The sequence below is a fragment of the Zootoca vivipara genome, chromosome 4 (assembly GCF_963506605.1).
Source record: "Zootoca vivipara chromosome 4, rZooViv1.1, whole genome shotgun sequence".
Classification (NCBI taxonomy): domain Eukaryota; kingdom Metazoa; phylum Chordata; class Lepidosauria; order Squamata; family Lacertidae; genus Zootoca; species Zootoca vivipara.
The window spans coordinates 35835233-35855399 of NC_083279.1; the positions used below are offsets into that span (position 1 = coordinate 35835233).

The following is a 20167-nucleotide window of genomic DNA, read 5'->3' on the forward strand; positions in this document are numbered from 1 at the left end:
TCTGTGGCCCAAATTATTTATTGGAAGAGGCACTGAAGCAAATCTAATATAGTTCAAAGATGCAAATACATTTGGCAAATGTAAGTGTTTTTGTTTAAGAACAGTCTAATGGGGATTCATATTGGCAACAATTTTTAATAAAATAATGCTTTCCATTCCTACATATAAGGGAAACAAATCAATCATTGTTCCTTTGATGTCGATGGAAAATTAGTGAGCTCTTTGGAAACGGAGACGTTTATATGCTGCAATCTGCCTGCAATTCTCATACTGGTCAAAATGACAAAAAAAAGTAGTATAAGATCTGATCTGAAGTGATGGAAAAGGCAGCCTGCCCACAGCAGTGGAGGCATGTAGAAAGTAGCAAAGAAGCAGGCAGCTCAGTCTTGAACCAATTTCTCCACCGGGTACTTACTGGATTTATTTATTTTTATCTATTCAGCAATGAGATCCTATTAGTTTTCTAAAATTATGATGGAAAGGAAAGGACAGATAAATTTATTCTTGCAAGAGAATTAAATGGCACATTAGGGACTTCAAAGAGAAGAAAACGGCACGCAATACAAGCCGATAAATATTCCAGAGCATCAAACTATTTAATAACACGTCCCATTCGGTGGAACAGCAACTTATACCGCAGCAACCCTAGAACTGTCAGTGGTATGATTTATTGAAGGAAAGTATGACTGTAGCCCTGGGCATAAAAGCCTGGCCCTTGGAAAGAATTTAAAGTTCAAAGGCAAATAAAATACTTAAAATACCCAAAGTCTCCCATTTTCTAACAGAACTGTGAGGTAGATGGCTCAGGGGCTTCCTTTGCACAGTCAGCTCTGGCACAAAGCTATTCTGCAGCATGAACTGATTTCTCTTAGGGCCACAAAAGCAAGGTACAGATAGCAGGTATCAGTAGTTCCTCTGGATTGCTAAATGGGACAATTTCCCCACCTAACCAGCTCATCACTCTACTCTCAATTTTATAGATAACACAGAGTCAAAATGTTGGCTGCAAACCAGCTTCCTGTCAAAACTTTACATTAGCAAGGAAAACTATCTCAAGACAAAAATGGTCTGAAGGCAACTGATGTTCCATTTATATGGGTATTCCAATCACAACCACTTACTTTTAGTTATGGAGCAGTGCTCCAACCCAGTAGATTCACCACCCCACTCTCTTTTTTTCTCAGTTAAAACATTGTTTATAAAATTTCATTCTAAACTAGGGATGGGAAACCGATGTCCCTCAATGTTGCTGGACTATAACTCCCATCATCGCTGACCATTGGCCATTCTGAAGTGGACTAATGGAAACTATGCTTCAACATCATATCCCTATTTCAAAAGGATAATAGAATCATAGGACTGTAGAGTTGGAAGGGGCTCCCAAGGAAAATCTAGTCCAACCACCTGCAGTGCAGCAATCTCAATATGCAGTCTCCCATCCAATTTGAAACCATACTGGACCCTGCTTAGCTTTGCAAATGTGCTAGCGGTTAAATTGCTGGATACTTACTCCTTCTTGAAACGTGATGACCGACACCAACACTTAATGCAGTACTGCAGTTATGAGTAAGGAGAGAATTGGCATCCTTTTTTCTAGGTGTTAAACGTTTAGGTTAAGGCAATCAAAATTGTACTGAACTTCCTTTCCAAAGGGTGGCATTGTTAAAATGTGTTCAGCCTGGGTCACACAAGTCAACAAGTAAGGCAACTTCCAAGTCAGTTGTCTTCCACTTAAGGTTTTTTTTTTTTCATTTATATGCCACCCAATCAATGTTCCCTGGATTGGCCCATAATTTAAAGACTTAAATTAAATTAAATTAAATTAGACTTAATTTAAATGTTTGTGATGTGTGTGTCAGAAGAAAGCTACATACTTTGGATCACTTCACAAGTGGTGAAAAAGCATTTTTTTCGCTGCAGGTACACAGATCAGGAGGAACACACACACACACACACACACCATATCAATCTCTATATAGAAAAAAGTTGGGTGTTAACGCATCACTAGTATTTGCTAATTCTTCTTTCCTAAGTGGAACACCTTCATTTCTACCTGTTGAAGTTCATTTTATTGTTGTGAGCCCAATGTTTCACTTCACGGAGATCATTTTTAAAAAACTCTGTCTCCTAAAGTGGCTGCAATCATAGTTAATACTGACTTGTTTACAGTCAAATTACTTCCCGTTACCCTTCACAAAGTGACAGATAAATGCCCTTACACTAAATTGATTAGATAGGTTTGCTCTGTTCAACATCTGTGCTTTGGAAGCACTTATCACATTACCTAATAGAGCTGATTATTGATGGACATGCTATTCAAGCATGGCATTAGCTCATATCTGTTGTAACTAATTACCTTGTACCTGGCAAAAATTCAGCTCAGACAACCAACTCTGCAACTAAAATCTACTGGGATTTTCAGGTGTTTCATGAATACTGCAATGTATTAAGGGTGATGTCAACACTGTTATTATACATAGAGCCCAAGGACAATGATAATAAATAGGGGGAGGCTGAAGGAACAGAAATTGTGATAAATAGTGACTTAATTGGAAAGTAATTTAACTGGAGGTTTGCAGCCAACTGAAAAAAGTGTAGATGAGACAGAAACCATTACAAGTATATTAGTATAGCCTCATAAAAGCATGTGACTTAAAGACAGGTTCTGTGCATAACTGCAATTCTTCAAGTTTTGTAGAAGCCCATAAAAACAGCAGCAACATCTTTGTGGTCCTTATGGATGAAAAGACGTGTTTGAAAGAATGTCAGCAACAGCTGATATATTCAGAACCAAGGTGATGGCTGAATAAAGATTTCAGTGATTAAGAATAGAGCTTTGGGGCCTTGGTTTGGGGCCCCTCCCTTGGCTAGCAAACCTAGAAGAAACAATGCAAAAAAACCCCACTACCCTCAACACCACAGAATTATGCCAATTAATTTATACATAGCTCAGTTTCTCTAATTATGTCACAGAATCCAGCTTCTCTCACTGCAGAACTCAGAATGACTGGATGCATAATTTTAATTCATGTGTTCATTTTAAGAATGGTATCTGAAGAAGTGTGCATGCACACGAAAGCTCATACCAAAATAAAAACTTAGTTGGTCTTTAAGGTGCTACTGAAGGACTTTTTTTATTTTGTTTTAAGAATGGGTTAGACTCGGCCTTCTCTATTTGCTCACTTTATCTTTGCAATTCAGGTGTCCCAAAAAGTCAAGGGTAGTCCCACCATCTAAAATTTTAACTGTAACCTTAAATAAATGCAATTGGTATCAATGGAATTTAAACAGAAGATTGTTTAGGATTAGGGTTGGGTTTTGTTTTGTTTTTTGCTATGCTTTAACTTCACTGCATTGCTGAGGCAAGGCAAGTTCACAGAGCCAAACAAGGGATTTGTCACAGTGGCCGGAGCGGGCTACTTCAGAGTAACGACTCTACACAGCTCTGCATTTTATTCTTTTATTGGTGCTGTGTATTTACAGTGCTGAAGTCATTGCTATATACACGGAGCTATGTGTTCAGTCGGGTTCAGAACCTCCGAATGGCTTTTGGCGCGTCTTTCTCCAACACAAAAGCCTCGGTAGACCCATCCTCTTTCCTCTCCTCTTTCTGCGCAATTCCGGAGTTGGGCGGATGGGTCTCCCCCCCTTATTTGCCCCTTCCTGTTCCACCTGAGACCCTGGCTCCGCTACCTTGCCTGAGCCTCGGACACGACTTCCTGCTTCCCCACTGGAATCGGAACTCTCTCTGCTTTCCCCTGTGCTCGGGGATGGGCTTGAACTCAGGAGGGGAGGGACTTCGCGATATCCCCTGTCCCTCACAGGATTGTTTGAGGATCCGTGCAGAGCCGGGGAGGTAGTGAAAAACCCACGAAATTGCTTCCTCACGTCCCTTAGGCTTGGATCCCAAAAGGGCTTGCGAACAAATGCACATAGCCAGCTATTCACAGAGATCTTGATGAATGAAGAATGCGTCCCTAAACAGAGCTTGAATGAATTACAATACTGCACTTTGGTAACCAGGAGCAATAGGTTTCGAAAAAGAAATCAGTGGGAACCAGTACATGCAACCCAGCAACTTTCCTCCTTCGAAAAGCTATTATTTCTAATTGCCAAATGTATCCCTTTTAATGAAGTTTTGCAAGGCAGTTGCGATTATTATTTTTTTAAAAGACAGGCACATGTTCAGAAATGTGCACACTCTTGGATCCACTTCATAGCTCCATTGCACAATTTATAGTGCCACTGCTTAATCATTTTTGGCAGCTTTAGAAAGTCTAACTTATTTGGAGATACCTTAGGAATTAATGCATCATTTCAAAAGCTACTACAGTATTTTTTAAAATCTCCATCCTTCACATTTAATGTATTGGATAAGCTGCCTGTTCTTTTCTCCTCTTCCCTTCTGAGTTGGGTGCATTCCACGGCATTTATTCACCACCAAAATAGTCTGAAGAATGTATGCCACATACCACGAGCCTGGTGGGGTATGGGCCACATACTTCAGGTTAATTTTTAAATATTTGCATAGGGAACTCTGCACAATGCTGAAAAATCTGAACACTGGCCTATACTATACAGTCATCAAATGGAAGAAGCATGGCTTTTTTGAGAGGAAACTAGGACAGGCAGGTCTGGGTACAGAAAAATAAAAATACTGACTTTGATAAATTCCTGTGATAACGAAAACCTAGCTGTGCTCATTATGAAGCTGCATATTGTTAGGTTGGATGTTCTAAAAGATTTTTTCAAGGGAGTTGATGGTTTATATGGGCTGTGGGGTGTTTTCTGAATCAATCTTTATAAAGTTTGGCGGGAAAACTGAAGGATGGAAAGGAGCAGAGGAATGACAACCACATATAGTGAATTGGTGCCTCCAAGGCATGCAGTGGCTTAAATTGTAATCCTTATCAGAAGCAGAAAAAAAGCCACACAATAGTGATTCAGTGCCTCTAAGGCAAGCAGTTGTTTAAACCATAATCCTTGTCACACACAGAAATGCCACATACCAGTTAGAGCAAATCCTCCACTGTGATATTATTCCTCTGTTCTGGCATCTAAGCACCCAGCAAGATATAGACAGCAGAAATTACAAAATCAGAATTAACACGAAGGCTGTGAGATATCATGTGGTTTTTCTGACGGTTGTGTGTTTTTTGTTAGTGTAATAATCTCAGTTTTAGAAAGGCCAACCAAGTGAGATAATGTGGTAATACTCAGGGAATGTGCCGTGGTGAGCGGGACAGAAATTTCAAACTGGATGGCAGCTCCCAGGCAATCATCTGTAGCATCACATTTTGGTGCCATGCGTGCCCACAAGCAGGTATGTTTGAAGCCTCATGGCAATGTGACCCAGGGCAATATGATCACTACTACTAAACAAAAGTCTGTATAATCAGAGCTCTACATTACAGCTTTGACAACTGTGGGATCAGCCAAATCACATGGTTTGTTCATAAGCCTGTGCTAGACACATTCCAGGATGTTGATGCCAGAACTAAATCACACAATCTTGAACATCCATGTGCTTGAGATGACAAGATGGATGCCTGGAGGCAGCAATGGGCTGGGTGATATCCAATAAAATGAAGTTGAGGCTTGACAAAATGGAGGGACTACTAGGGGGTGGTTTCTGCTTGTTCCTGATGGAGCCACACACCTCCTGAATAAACAAGTAGTCTGAGATACTCCTGGAACCACTGCAGTCACTTAAAGCCAGGTGGCTTCAGTGGCGAGGAGCCTAGATTGCAAGGTGTTTATGTAGAATTTACCCATTTAAGAACAGATTACCTTGCTAGAACTAGAGTCACCTTCCTCACTGTAAGTATATCATTGAAAAAGAATCAATGGCTAAAGGTGTATTTCAACTTCCCCCTTTCCCTTTTCTAGAAAAAGAGGTGCTAGAACTCACCATGAATGCCTCCCTTGTTCTCTTAGAATGGCAATGGTGCCCACCTGAGAGGTGCTGGAACTGAGTTCTGGTGAGTTCCGGCTGGAAAAAAACCCCTTCCCTTCCCCCATAATGTCCTATTGTCAACTGCTGGGTGGTGAATTTGGGCCACCAGCCCATTTCATTTTAACAAGGTCTACAGAATAAGCTCAACATCAAAAAAACCAAGATCGTGGCCACTGGTCCCGTCACCACCTGACAAATAGAAGGGGAAGAAATGGAGGCAGTGAGAGATTTTACTTTCTTGGGCTCCTTGATCACTGCAGATGGTGACAGCAGTCACAAAATTAAAAGACGCCTGCTTCTTGGGACAAAAGCAATGACAAACCTAGACAGCAACTTAAAAAGCAGAGACATCACCTTGCCGACAAAGGTCTGTATAGTTAAAGCCATGGTTTTCCCAGTATAGTGATGTATGGAAGTGAGAGCTGGACTATAAAGAAGGCTGATCGCCGAAGAATTGATGCTTTTGAATTATGGTGCTGGAGGAGACTCTTGAGAGTCCCATCGACTGCAAGATGATCAAACCTATCCATTCTGAAGGAAATCAGCCCCGAGTGCTCACTGGAAGGACAGATCCTGAAGCTGAGGCTCCAGTACTTTGGCCACCTCATGAGAAGAGAAGACTCCCTGGAAAAGACCCTGATGTTGGAAAAGTTGGAGGGCACTAGGAGAAGGGGACGACAGAGGACAAGATGGTTGGACAGTGTTCTTGAAGCTACCAACATGAGTTTGACCAAACTGCGGGAGGCAGTGGAAGACAGGAGTGCCTGGCGTGCTCTGGTCCATGGGGTCATGAAGAGTCGGACACGACTAAACGACTAAACAACAACAACAGAACAGAACAAAACAAATGTAAGCCATTCAGTTCTAAGTATAGGGTGGTATTCAACGAAGTTTTACTCAGAGTTCACTTGCTGAAATTAATGAACACGACCAAAATAGGTCCACCAATTCCAGTGGGTCTACTTCAAGGAAAACACAGCTGACTGCCACCCATGGGGTTGATATTACCATATGCGATACTGAAAAAGACCCTGCTTTCTATCTACATAAATTGCAAAGTTTAGATCACCATGCAAACATGTGCTGATACAAAGTGACTGATCTGTGAGCAATATAATGCCTACTTTACATATAACAGATGTCAGTGGTGACATGGGGCACATTAGTTGCATATTTATATTAAAAAGGAGGCACGTGCTCTCTATTTTACATAGGGGAGTTGTGGGAAATGTCTCAAGTGCACAATGGTGAGGTAAAAAATGATAAATATTTGCAAATGTTTATTCAGGTGCCATGAAAAGTACAGGGCTGAAAAAAGAGAAGGGAACAGCAGATACAAATGTGCCTTGGATAAGTTTCAGTGATGCCTCTCATTTGGATGACAGCAGAACTGAGCCACAAACACACCAGAATGGAAATATTTAAAGAGCAATGCAGAATTTCTCATATACAGTTTCCTTTCAGTGCTAAACAAAGTTGAAGACCATGGTCCATTGTCATGACGACAGGCGCAATTCTCCAGGATAGATGAGGAGAGGGAAGGAAAGATGCCAGCATCAACAATATTCCCTCTGAGGAATGGTTCGCTTCTTGCACGTATTTTGGCAAGAAATGTGAAATCTTGTGTATGTGTGCGGTTTCCTTTTTAAAGGAACCCACACTGCTGTGTTTATCCCTCAAAAATTGGGAAATCTGACCTCATAGAAGAGGAGTTCATGAGCACACGTTGAAGACATGGGACAAGGGGAAGCAGAGCCCTGGCATAAATGTCAAATATAAGTCGAAGAGCAGTATTTGCTCACAAACATTTCAAAGGACAGGGAGAACAAAATCTCAATTAATAATAATAATAATAATGTATTAATTAAATGCCACCCATCTGACTGGGTTGCCCCAGCCACACTGGGCGGCTTCCAACAAATTAAACAGCAAAACATCAAACATTAAAAACTTCCCTACACGGGGCTGCCTTCAGATGCCTTCAGTTTCATTATAAATATCATTATTTCAATTGCTGTTTTACCTGAAAGTTGAAGGCTATGAAATCTATGGCCAGCCCACATTATCACATAAATGGAATCCTTTTATTGACACAATAGCCATGTTCTCATCAAGTACAACACAGTGCTCACCTGCACATGCTGTTATTTTGCTTTCTCAGTCTTAGGTTTTGCCCACACTTCCCCATTAGGCATTCCAATGATTTAGCCTTGGGGGCTAAATGGATGTGAGCATTCTTAAAAAAACATATCTGCAGTGATTCGGCTACAAAGCAGGGGGGTGTTGGAGGCTCAACTTTTAACAATAAAAGGAGTGTGTTGTGCTTCTCACCTTTGGAAAGCCCTACCACAGAAAGGCTGGGCAGATGATCTTGATACATTTGAGGCACTAGGAAAAAACTCCTATCCTTGAGGGCTTTTGAGATTGGCTAATTTTAGCATCTTTAATTATAAACTGTTTTGAGATTAACTGGTTCTTTGATTGGACTATTGCCATTTTGGCTTGCCATATTACTTTGCATTCCTTATTTTATTGTTTTAAATTTTTTAATGAATTTTGGTCAATAGGATATAAATTGTGTAAATAAATAAAAATATAGGTAGGCTATTTTTTTTTTAAAAAAAAGTTGATGCATCCAGCAAAATATTAATACTTCTACATCTGGTATCTTAATCTTAGCGTTCACCAATTTATATGAGCAACTCATGTTTCTATAAAAAAAAATCTAACAGTACAAAACTAGAAGCAATTCTATTACAACTCTTGCACAAATTAAGAGTGGATAAAAGGGACACATTCCAGAATCTGGATCTAAACAACAGACAAACAGAGCCAATACCTCCTCGCACATTGGTGGGAAAGTAAGTAGTTCAGTGTTTCTCAACCGCTGTTCCGCGGCACACTAGACGCTGGCTGGTGTGCCGCGACGTGCGGCGACGAGAAGGGCGATTTGCATTGTCACGTGCCTGGCGGCCGCCAATAACCAACACTGACCCGCCGGAAAGGAAGCCGGCTGGGTCACGACGCGGAGCGAGCGCAGCTCTCAACAGCCACCACCACGGGAGGGTGGTTTTAGACAAACTTAAAGAAGCTGGCTGGATGAGCTCAACCTGAAACTTGCTGAGCAAAGGATTGTGCTGGCAGAGAAATCAGCGGCTTGTGAAGCCTTATTACAGGAGATTGCAACCAACACAGCAATTGGCAAGTGTTTCTTACAGTCATAATTATATAGTCAATATAGGGCGGCACAGAGTTAAAATTTTTTAACTTTTTTAATGGTGGTGTGCCTCGTGATTTTTTTCCTGGAACAAGTGTGCCTTGGCCCAAAAAAGGTTGAGAAACACTGAAGTAGTTAATATTCAGGGACTACTTCGACTCGGGAATCAGCTTTATTATTTCTTATCCACACTGCAAGCAGAGTGTTTTGGAGTTGTGACACTTACTTATTCCCAAGCTATAATCAAGCTATTTCTTTACAGCGTGTATAAATAATTACATGGGGAGAAGTTGCTATTGGTTACAAAGCTAAATCCTTGCTTACATATTCTTCAGGAATAGGATATCAGGAGGCAGACATCCAGGTTTCTACAGCTACTTCACCACACACAGCTACTTCCTGCCCCACAAGCCAAATAATTATTTATAAAGAGAAATGTGATTTTTACACTATAAAAGCAGAGTTTAAACTGGATTCTTATTTCACGGAGGCATGATACCAAACATGATCTGTCGTGATATGCAACACCTTTGACAAGTATTGGCAAGTGCCCCGACAGCATTCTTTTCCAGCTCCATCACGTTATAAAGAATGAATGGCTGTATAGTGTTAGGAGGGCTGACACCATAAGCCTGACAGTCTCTGCATATCGTCACTTGGTGATAACTTTGTCAAGCAGACGTCACTTGCAGCTGCAACAGAGGGTGTTCGAATCAGAGCAATAATTTAAAAACAACAACATTCCCAAGGATGTGAAATAACTATCACTCAGCTATTACTGAGTTTTAAAAAATGAAGCGGATATCACTGAGGTCAATAAAGCTATGAACATTGTGAAGCCATTAACGTCCCTCAGAACACTAGAACTGGGGTTATCCAACAAAACTGAATATCAGTGGAAGCATCCTTCCCTGCCCCGGACAAAACACATAATTAAGGAATGAATATCAACACACAATGATGGCCGCTTGATTAGAATGCTATGAAAAGTATTAGGAAATTCATGATGGATAGGCCTTTCAGAGGCTATAAGCCACAACAGCGACAGAGAACCTTTACATTCATAGCAGCAACATACTCTGAATACTAGGTGCAGAGAACGAAATGCTCTCACTTCCCAGCAGGCATGTCTGAGTGGCCACTGTTAAAAGAGAGATACTGTAGTATTATTTATGTATTTGATTTACCTGTCACAGCTGTCTCAAGGAAATTAACAGCAATAAAATTCATGCAAATACAGCGTTTAAAATCAATGACAAACTAAAAGTGAATGGCCACTAATTAATAAATGAAAGTACCCTCTCCACACACAACGAAAATATCATCTGGAATAGTTGCAAAAAAGTTTTCATCTGTTAGCGTTGGCACTAAGCAAGTTTCTCTGGGAAGACCGTTCCACATATTTTGGAATATGTTGCTACCCTTTGGAATTCTCCTAGAGGAGATGGCCTTTGATGATAACTTGAGGGCCTGGGTAGGCATGTATGACTGAGGTAAAGCTCGTCCATGAGGTATTGTGAAAGGCTTTGTTGGTAAAGACCAGCACTTTTAAATAAGTTTGGATTTTTGCTATATGAACAGAATATGTTCTGCATACCTCTTAAGAAATGAACAAAGGTATCATTCAAACAAAGTTTACTCAACAGGAAATATTCCAAATTATAATCAAAGATTTACAGCTCATCCTGATAATTCCTCTCAGATGCCTTGAGTGATATAGGCTGGCCTTTGCTTACAGGCAGACTTCCAACCTAACACAGCTAGTCACTGGCAACAAGTCACACAGAACAGTGACAGAGCGACAGGGATTACAACCACAGAAAAGTGTCCTATACAGAGAGGCAGATTATTCTCCCATTTAGCTAAGTATTGTCTACACTGACTGGTAGTCCTCTTCTTACCTGAAGATGTCAGGAACAGAACTTGGGGGTTCTAGGCATGCAGATCATGTGTTCTACTCTAAATGAAAATAAAAGGGAGCATAAGTTCGCAAGAAGCCTTTCATATAAAAGCTAAGAACACTCCTTACATAAAGGATATGAAATAAATAGTGCATATTAAGTGAAAATATGCTTTCTAATATACTTATAAATACAGCTTATATGAATTTTGTTTCAATATGTATTTATCCAGAAGTCATGGAGGGCAATAGGAAGAAACTATAGGATGCTCCTTTACAAATGACACATTTATGAAAATGCAACACCCCCCTGGAACCAAATCAATGTTTGTTTGTTTTTTAAAACCCTATAGACCAAACCATTCTATATAGCTCTCTGGCTGAGGTAATTTGAAGAGAACAGTTCCGCAGTTTAAGAACTTTTTTGCCTCCAGGCATGAATAGCATTTGAGTGGCAAGGTGACTGACAGACGAGGCCGCTAAAGGATTGTTCTTTGTGGAGAAAAGCATTCTGGAGACATTGGATCACAACGTGTTATTGTCACACCAAATTCTGTTTACTATTTCTCTTCCAATTTCCATAATCAATTTGCCTGCATGACTAAATTGAGGATTCGCTCAGTTATCTTGATTCACAGCATCAAGCCTGCTTTGGAAGGAAACAAGGGAATCATATGCTTCCATGAGATTTTCAAAGAGCAATTTGGTTTCTGTGCCTGCCAGTAACATAAGGATGCCAAGCCAATAAAACCTATCCACAAGGCAGGACACACAAATCAAAATTAGAAGTTTGTGTTCCTGCAGATACTCTCCCTACATAGCACCAGGGGCTGAGTGCAATTCTCCCCTGCTAAAGTTTCCAGAAACTGCTATTCAGGAGCATACGGCTTGTGACTATGGAGACAAGAGTAAAGCCATCATGGCTGATAGCCACTGATAGTCTTATACTCCCAGTCTCTTTGTTCAGGTGCCACAAAACTGTTTTGCTGCAGCAGACTAACATCACTACTCTGAGTAGCAGAAAAATAAATATTCTTAAAAGCACACACTGTCTGCAAATCATTTTCATTTTGAATATAACATCAGGCCTTTAAAAAAACCTTGCTGCGATGCTGGGTTCCATCTCACTGAAGTCTCTTTGCTCACGCTTACAGACACCGGGAATAGCTTCATACTACTGGCTCAGGTTTTATCAAATTTAGCAAAACGTTTATACCTGGGTGAAAGCCAATGGAGTACATCCACCAGCAGGATAAATTTCCTCCCCCTCCGTGTGTCCCAAAAATCAGCTTTAGTAAAGTTTAGAGACTATCTGGAGGATACACAAAGGACTATAAAAGGGGAAGGGATACTGATATTCCCCACTGTTCTTATTTTATGCCCAATCCTACATGATTTCAGTCATTAAAGTTAAATAAAATTTACCTCCTGGTAAACATGCTTTGGATTGGAGCTGTAAATAAAGAGGCCATCCGACGAAAAACAGCTATCAGCACAGTCCTAAATCATCTGCTAAGAAAAATGAGACTTAGCTTCCCTGTAGCCTGAGAGCACAGCTGAAGCTAATTTTCCTGATGTGCCTGTTACACTCACCCACCTTTCCCTTAAAAAGCATGACTTGCAGTAGCTATTTTTGCAGCATATGAGGTATTACCAAATGCAGCTTGGGTCCACCATGATTTTGCATTGATTTAATTAAGTTAATTAAATTTATCTGCTGAGTTTTGTAAATAAAACAGGCAGAAGGTAGAACACTGAAAAAACAAATTGTTGTTGAACACATGTTTCATGGTAATCTGGCATTCTGCTATGGCTTGACATAAAAACAGGGGGAGTGGGAGGGAAGGCATCACTGGGCTCTGACTGTCAATTGCCACATGACTGTTGTACAAGATATGGGAGGAAGGAAGACACAAAGGCCACTCCATCCCAGTAAGACCAGTGGGAATTCAGCCTGGCCATAATAAATAGAGTGGTACCTCTGGTTACAAACTTAATTCGTTCCGGAGGTCCATTCTTAACCTGAAACCGTTCTTAACCTGAGGTACCACTTTAGCTAATTGGGCCTCCCACTGCTGCCGTGCGATTTCTGTTCTCATCCTGAGGTAAACTTCTTAACCCGAGGTACTACTTCTGGGTTAGCGGAGCCTGTAACACGAAGTGTTTGTAACCCGAGGTAACACTGCACATAAATGTCTGTTTACAATGCACCTCTTGTCCTGGTAGCTATTTTCAGAACAATCCTATCACATCTGCCTGTCCCCTCCATCTCTCTTATGCCCTTTGAAATGTGAAGCCTGGGGACAGGGTCCGTGCCTTATTAAAAGAAGACACTCTACCCCATTTAAAAAGATGCCTTCAAACATGACAACCCCGTCATGTGGGAATCCCTTGCAGATGACTGGAGTGCCTGGAGACAGACAGTCAAGTCGTGTGACCAGAGGAGGAATAACCACTGGGAGGAGAAACGCCATGGTGCAACCAGACGCCTTCATCTGCCCCAGCTGCAACAAAACATGTCTCTCCTGTATTGGTCTTCCTAGTTTGACTTCACACCCAAAGCCACACTGTCTCCACTGTCTCCCGACACAGACGGATGCCAACAACTCCTTCTATAACTAAATAGAATTTCCACTGTTCATTTTCTGAATATAGTCCCTAAATGCCCACTGTTAGCAGCTTGAATAGCTTCTTTCTCTTCAGCCCCGTAACACAGAACTCATATTCAAAATTACTGGTATTAATGAAGGTCTGAAAACTCTTAAGTGAATTAAGAGGTAATCAACCTAGGTTATTTAAATCAGTGGCCAATCTTGAATATATGTCCATGGCTTTTCTATGAGGCCATATAGATTCACCCAGTCTGTTAGTTTTCATAAGATGTGATCATTCTTGTCTACACATTTATTTATCTGTGGCTTGGAACACAGAAACACATCTAGCGTATTGTGAGGTAAGACAGCCTCCTAGTGGCCATATTTGAATCTCTCTGGCAATAGTGCAAGTGAACATACTTCAAACAGAATGCTTTAGTTCCAACAACACTTCCTTCAAAAAATGTCATTTCCGATTATAGCCAACCACAAGGTATTCAGTAGATGAGATCCTTGGCTACATGACAAATATTCTGTGGACTCAACAGTTTCTCACAGTATTTCAGAGCAGAGCTGAGAGAGTACTCATTTCCAGTTGATTTTAAAATAAATGTATGACAAACACTGTGAAACTCCTAGAATTTCATGCGCTGGCAAAAAACAAAACAAAACAAAACTTAGACGTGGCTTTGCCATCACAATAACAAGTCCCTGGAAGGAGAATAACAGACAAGAGCATTAAATGTACAAATGGCACAAATTTATTTTAAGTTCCGGTGAAGTTGCGAATGTAACCTCTGGTCTAACACAAGGCTATTCATGGCCACACATCTTGACTGATCTGTGTGCAACTTTCCACAGTCCTTTGTATCCATGCAGAATGAGAGGACTAAATCAATACAGCCAACAAGCTTCAAACTACATTATTGGCCACCCATTTACAAACAGCAAGCAGATCCACCATTCATTGAGAGAGGTTAATATTCTTCTTTTGAGACCTAAGTACAGCTGAGACTCATTGAGGGGGGAAAAGACAAAGTTGAAGACAATGTGTTTAGTCCTGTTAATGCAATTTCATGTATTAGTTTTGATTTTTCATACAACACACATACAAAATACATACTTTAAAAGTGCATTTATTGTACCCAGTGAGCAGTTTATAATAAAAGTTGTCCTCAAATAATGAACATTTCACAGTATTTATCTTCAGCAAGCTTGTTGACTACTTGATCTAGGCAAACACTAACAACTGAAGTTTCTGTTACCCAAAGTATTCTTTGGCGATCTCTTGTAGCCGAGTAAGATTGTCTTCTATAAACACGATTTTAACAATGAGTCCGTAAGTGACTGTGGAGGCCAATTCTGGACCCACATGTCCTTCCACAATGGGGACATTGGTTTCTGGGCGGGAGTTGATCATGGTGTGGATTTGCCAAGCGTGCCTTCCTCTTAGCACATTTCTCCCTTGCGTTCTGAGTTCGAGTGCCTTCAAAGCCCATGACACCTTTGGTAAACTGGAGCGCTCGCAGGCCAGTGATTCCCAGTTGTCAGTGTTTATACTACATTTTTTAGATTTGCCTTGAGACAGTCTTTAAACCTCTTTTGTTGACCACCAGCATTACACTTTCCATTTTTAAGTTCAGAATATAATAGTTGCTTTGGAAGACTATCATCAGGCACAGTAGTACTAAAGGTGAGTTTACCTGGTACATTCACAGTACACATAATCATGGCTATTTCAAATCTAATTCATACACCCTAAACTGATGATGGCTCTTGATTCAGCCAGATCTCTATCCTGGAAGAATGGGGTGGTTTTTTTTTGGGGGGGGGAATAAAAAATAGTAACTTAATCAAGTAATACCACATACCTGTGCTCAGAATGAACCAGTTCAAGTCAACAACATTCACCACAAAAATCTCTGAACCTGACCCCATCCACACTACACATTTAAAAACACTTTAAATAGCCATGGATTCCCCCAAAGATTCATGGGAACTGTAGTTTGTTTAAGGATGCTGAGAGCTGTTCCAAGACCCCTATATTTCCCTCACAGAGCTACAATTCCCAGAGTTCCCTGGGAAGAGAGATTGATTGCTAAACCATTCTGAAAATTGTTAAATTGGTATAATACTCCTTTAAATGCACAGTGCAGCTAGTGCCCCACACCTGAAAGTAGTTTCCATAATTGCTGGGTGAACTGAATGTATACTAAGGTTGCTTTTAGTTTAGGCAAAACTTTGGACTGTTTCTAGTCTATCTTCAAGTTCATTCTCTGACATACTTTTTTAAAAAAACTCTTTAGATTCTTTGGGCCTTTAAGATTAAATATCATAATTGTTGGGGAAAACAAATTAAACTAGTCAGATTTCTCTCTGTGTGTGTTATATGTATTGAAGTTTATTAGTCATTTTCTACTTCAGCACAGCAGCTTGTAACATTCTGAATGATTTCTTTTCTTTTCTTATTTTTGCCAAGGGATCATTTGGATCAACTTGAACTGAACTAAACTAGTTGAATTTGTAAAGGGAAGGACGTGAACTGGAATTGAGTTTCTTTTTGGACAGCTTGAACCAGAATAGTTCTTTCTTTCTTTTTAATGAAGCTTCCAACCTCTGCATGACACACAGTGCTCTTGACATGAACTCAAGTAGATGTGAACAGCCAGCCAGGGGATATATAGCAGAAGTTCTCAGAGGAGAGGTCCCTGTTCTGGATTACTAAGGTCCATGCAGTTAAGACTTCAGAGGTGCTGCAGTTATTTATTCAGCTATTTGGAAAGGCTGAGTTCTTCGGAAAAATCATTCTTAGTGGAACACTTAGTCTGCACTTCTTTCTTTCTTTCTTTCTTTCTTTCTTTCTTTCTTTCTTTCTTTCTTTCTTTCTTTCTTTCTTTCTTTCTTTCTAAGAATGGCAGGAACTCCTGCAGCATCTTGTCCATTTCTGAAATGCCTTTTCCCGATTGCTACCTTCCCCACTCTTATTAAGTGAACATTGTGTTTTTGCTTCACGAAGCCAACCTATAAAATCACTGCACACATACATTATTTTCTGCATGACAAAATGTTTTCCGGACCTCACAATCCCTTCTTCTTGGTTTTATAACCTTAGGAAATTGACTGTTGATATTTTCCCAAATGAGAATAACAAACTTGAAGGTACTGTTGTGTAGCTCCATGCACCCCGACTCTGGTAGAGCAAAGACCCACCCGTCCCAAGGCTCCTCACCCCACCCAGTAATGAAAGCAGGAGGGTCTAAATGCTCTGTTTTCAGATGAATGTCTTTTTAGCTATATTTGGTGATAAGCCTCCCCCTCCCCCCGGACCCCATGATTATTTAATTTTTACAGGCAGGATCAAAATTATTGTATAGATAAATGGACTTTCACAATTTCATTGCTTTACGACAATTCTTGTGCATTCCCCTGAATCCCACCACTCTATGATACTGCTTTTAATCAGAATTTCTAAAATTAATTTTCAGAGTTGGGGTATTGCCAGTGTGTTGCACCTTTCAGTTTGTTTGCAACTCTCCCCTACGTTAATGATACGCATTGATAATATACTAGAAAAAAATATGACAATATGTATGAATACATCAATATCCTTTTCGTGTAGTCTTTCAGAAATGCACACAAGGAGAATCTTAATACAGCTGTATGTACAATCACGTCCAGCTTGTTGGTTGCAGTTTTTAGCCCAATGATCTTGCAAATTAGATAAAGGCATCAGGAAAAGAATCTAAATGCCATCACGCATGCGGTCCTCTCTTGATTTACAAATTTGCATGGATACACTGGCAAAGGAGAAGACAAAGTGAACTTAACCAAAGAAAGAAAGGGGGGTGCGACTAACTTCACATATGCAATACTCTGGACAAAACCTGCAAATTTGTTTGTTTGTTAGGAATAATTGAGTATTAGGAATTAGGAATAATTGAGTATTCCTAATGCATCGGTAAACCATACCAGATACCACAGAATGAGAGAACTTCAAAAATCACCCTTGCTTACAGTTTGCCTTAAAAGGTTTGGTCTCATATGGTAGCAAAACAAATAATATATTTGCACACACTGTACTGTGGTATACCTTCTCAAGTGTGTTGACACCATTATTTCAAACCCAACAAATGGAAACATATTTTTGGTAGGCTTTTATTCCATCCTTTTGGCACAAGATATAACTTAAAGACAATCATATTTATAAGAATGCCATGGGCAGATGTTTCCCTTGTTAAAACGGGGGGAAGCCTTTAAAAATGGCAACGTATTGCCACCTGCTGGCCCTAAACATTCTTGCCGTTTAGCTATTATTTGCAGGAACATCAACATTTAACAAATATGACATTGCATTTTTGGCACAATCTGCCTGTAAAAAGGTCATACTTAGTCTGGAATCTATATATGGGATTCAGTAAATACTTGTCCCTTAAGGTATGCAAGGATTTTTCCATAATACTTTGGAAAACTTTTTTTTAAAAGGAAAAGTAGTACTTCAATTATTAAATTTGGATTCCAGTTTACTTTAAAACCATAATATTTATAAATATATATTATATACTGTGTATATAAAATTGCAGTTTATCTGGAATGGGAGGCAGGAATTTGAGTTCCCTTTGTTTGGTGTAGGCACGGCCTTGCATCTGAAGGGTTAACTAAATTGCCTTCTAATAAGAGTCTAAATATATATCTTTACCATATTGCATCAAATTTTTGATTCTTTTGCTTGAAAGCAAATAACATGGTACATACGCTTACTCTCTAACTTGCTCACTATAAAATATATGGCTTTTTAACTGTTTCATCCCACATTAGTGTTTTTCGTAGGCAGTGAAAATATATGTCTCCCACAGACAGGCTAAATTAAAAGCACAGAAACCAGCTTGTGCACCTTCAAGAGAGCCTCAATGCATCTTGTGGTAATATAAGTGCAGTGATTAAAATATTTTTCTTTTCTTTTTAAAAAGCAGTTAAGGTTGCTTGTTTTCTGCATATGAACACACTACCGTACCAAAAAAAAACCCAAAAAACTTTTGCAGAATATACAATCATCTGAATGGCAGATACATAAATACATCTTAGCAACACCAAGGCTGTAGTTTTTAATGTACACACAGCTTATATTTTACAGAGTGGTTAGGTCTGGAATTGTCATGTCATTTTCCCTTCCTTTGATGATTGCAAAACCATTCTTTTTTCACAATGCTATTAAAATTATTTTATAAAGTGAACATAGTTGTTGTTCTTGTTCTTTTTAAATTAAATGACATTTGTTTTGCTATAAAAGCTAGAATCCAGTCCACCATTACCTTTACTTCTTCAGCTGGAAAAAAAAGCATGGCAAGTGCTGGTTTCTACTCATACTAATGTTTCAGGAAGAGCATCTGGATTATCAGGCGATAAAATCTCCCAGATCTGCCACCGATCCCTTTGCCAGTCATGCCAATCTGGTTCTGACAAATTTTTACTGTTCTGCTCACTGTCTGTGGCGGAGCACTCTCTCTCCGTTTTGTCCTGCTGCTCCTCAAACAGGGTAGACTGTTCAGGCACTTGCGGCATTATTCTTGCTCCCGTGGCCCTGGATCGGGATTCTGCCCTCTGGGGCCTCCACAGCGGATGTTCTGTTGGAGAGACCATTGGCTGAAGGCACGAGGAAGAACTCTGCTTTGCCTTGTCAGGATAAGGTGGCGGCGGAGGCCTATCTTTCCGAAGTGCTTCGCCCTGCCTCGGGTACAACGGGTTTATTACGTTGTGCAAACAAGCGGCATCTGAGTCACGCTCCGCGAGGTGCTGTACGTTACTCGTAGGAAAATGCTGCTCCGAATCAGACTGGCTGGAATTCCTCCGGCCAACTTCCATTTGCGGGGTGCTGCAAATCCGAGAAAGGGGAGGATGAGGGCGGCATTCCAGAAGGGCAGTCGTTGTCTGACTCCTTCGTATAATTTGCTTTCCATTGTCTAATTCTGTGGCGCTCCCCTGCCACTGAGGTGAAGACAGAGACAGGTTCCCTTGAGAAAGAGAGCAGTGCCCTGGCCGCAGTGAGTTGCTCTCGTAGATGTCTCCATATGACCCTACAGGCCCACGGAGAAGGTTTGTCAATAAAGCATATAGTAACTTTTGACACAACATTTAAGCAGCAGCAAAAACACAGGCACCAAGATCTTACATAACGTATGCACAATTATATTATGATAGGACTGCAGCCTACTAATATAAAACAGGTGACTTTCATACACATACCTTTGCTCATGTGCGCAAGCTACCCTAAGGTAGTATAGTCAAGGGTAGTCTGCTTTGCATTGGAACACACCACAATATTTTGACTATCTAGGGCAGGCATGTCAAACCTGCGGCCCTCCAGATGTTTTGGCCTACAACTCCCATGATCCCTAGCTAGCAGGACCAGTGGTTGGGGAAGATGGGAATTGTAGTCCAAAACATCTGGAGGGCCGCAGGTTTGACATGCCTGATCTAGGGCTTTCAGGAAAACATAGTTCTCA

At 40.4% G+C, this 20167-nt stretch overlaps 1 protein-coding gene across 4 annotated transcripts in view; it reads right to left on the reverse strand.

Moving 5' to 3' along the window:
• Positions 1–3823: 3823 nt before the first annotated feature.
• ARHGAP6 (Rho GTPase activating protein 6) overlaps positions 3824–20167 on the reverse strand; it is a 203094-nt gene continuing 186750 nt past the window's right edge. For all 4 annotated transcript variants that reach the window (XM_060273488.1, XM_035116652.2, XM_035116653.2 and 1 more), the window contains exon 13: positions 3824–19738. In XM_060273488.1, coding sequence (XP_060129471.1) covers positions 19026–19738 — 713 coding nt within the window. In that variant the 3' untranslated portion in view covers positions 3824–19025. The remainder of the gene's footprint in view (positions 19739–20167) is intronic.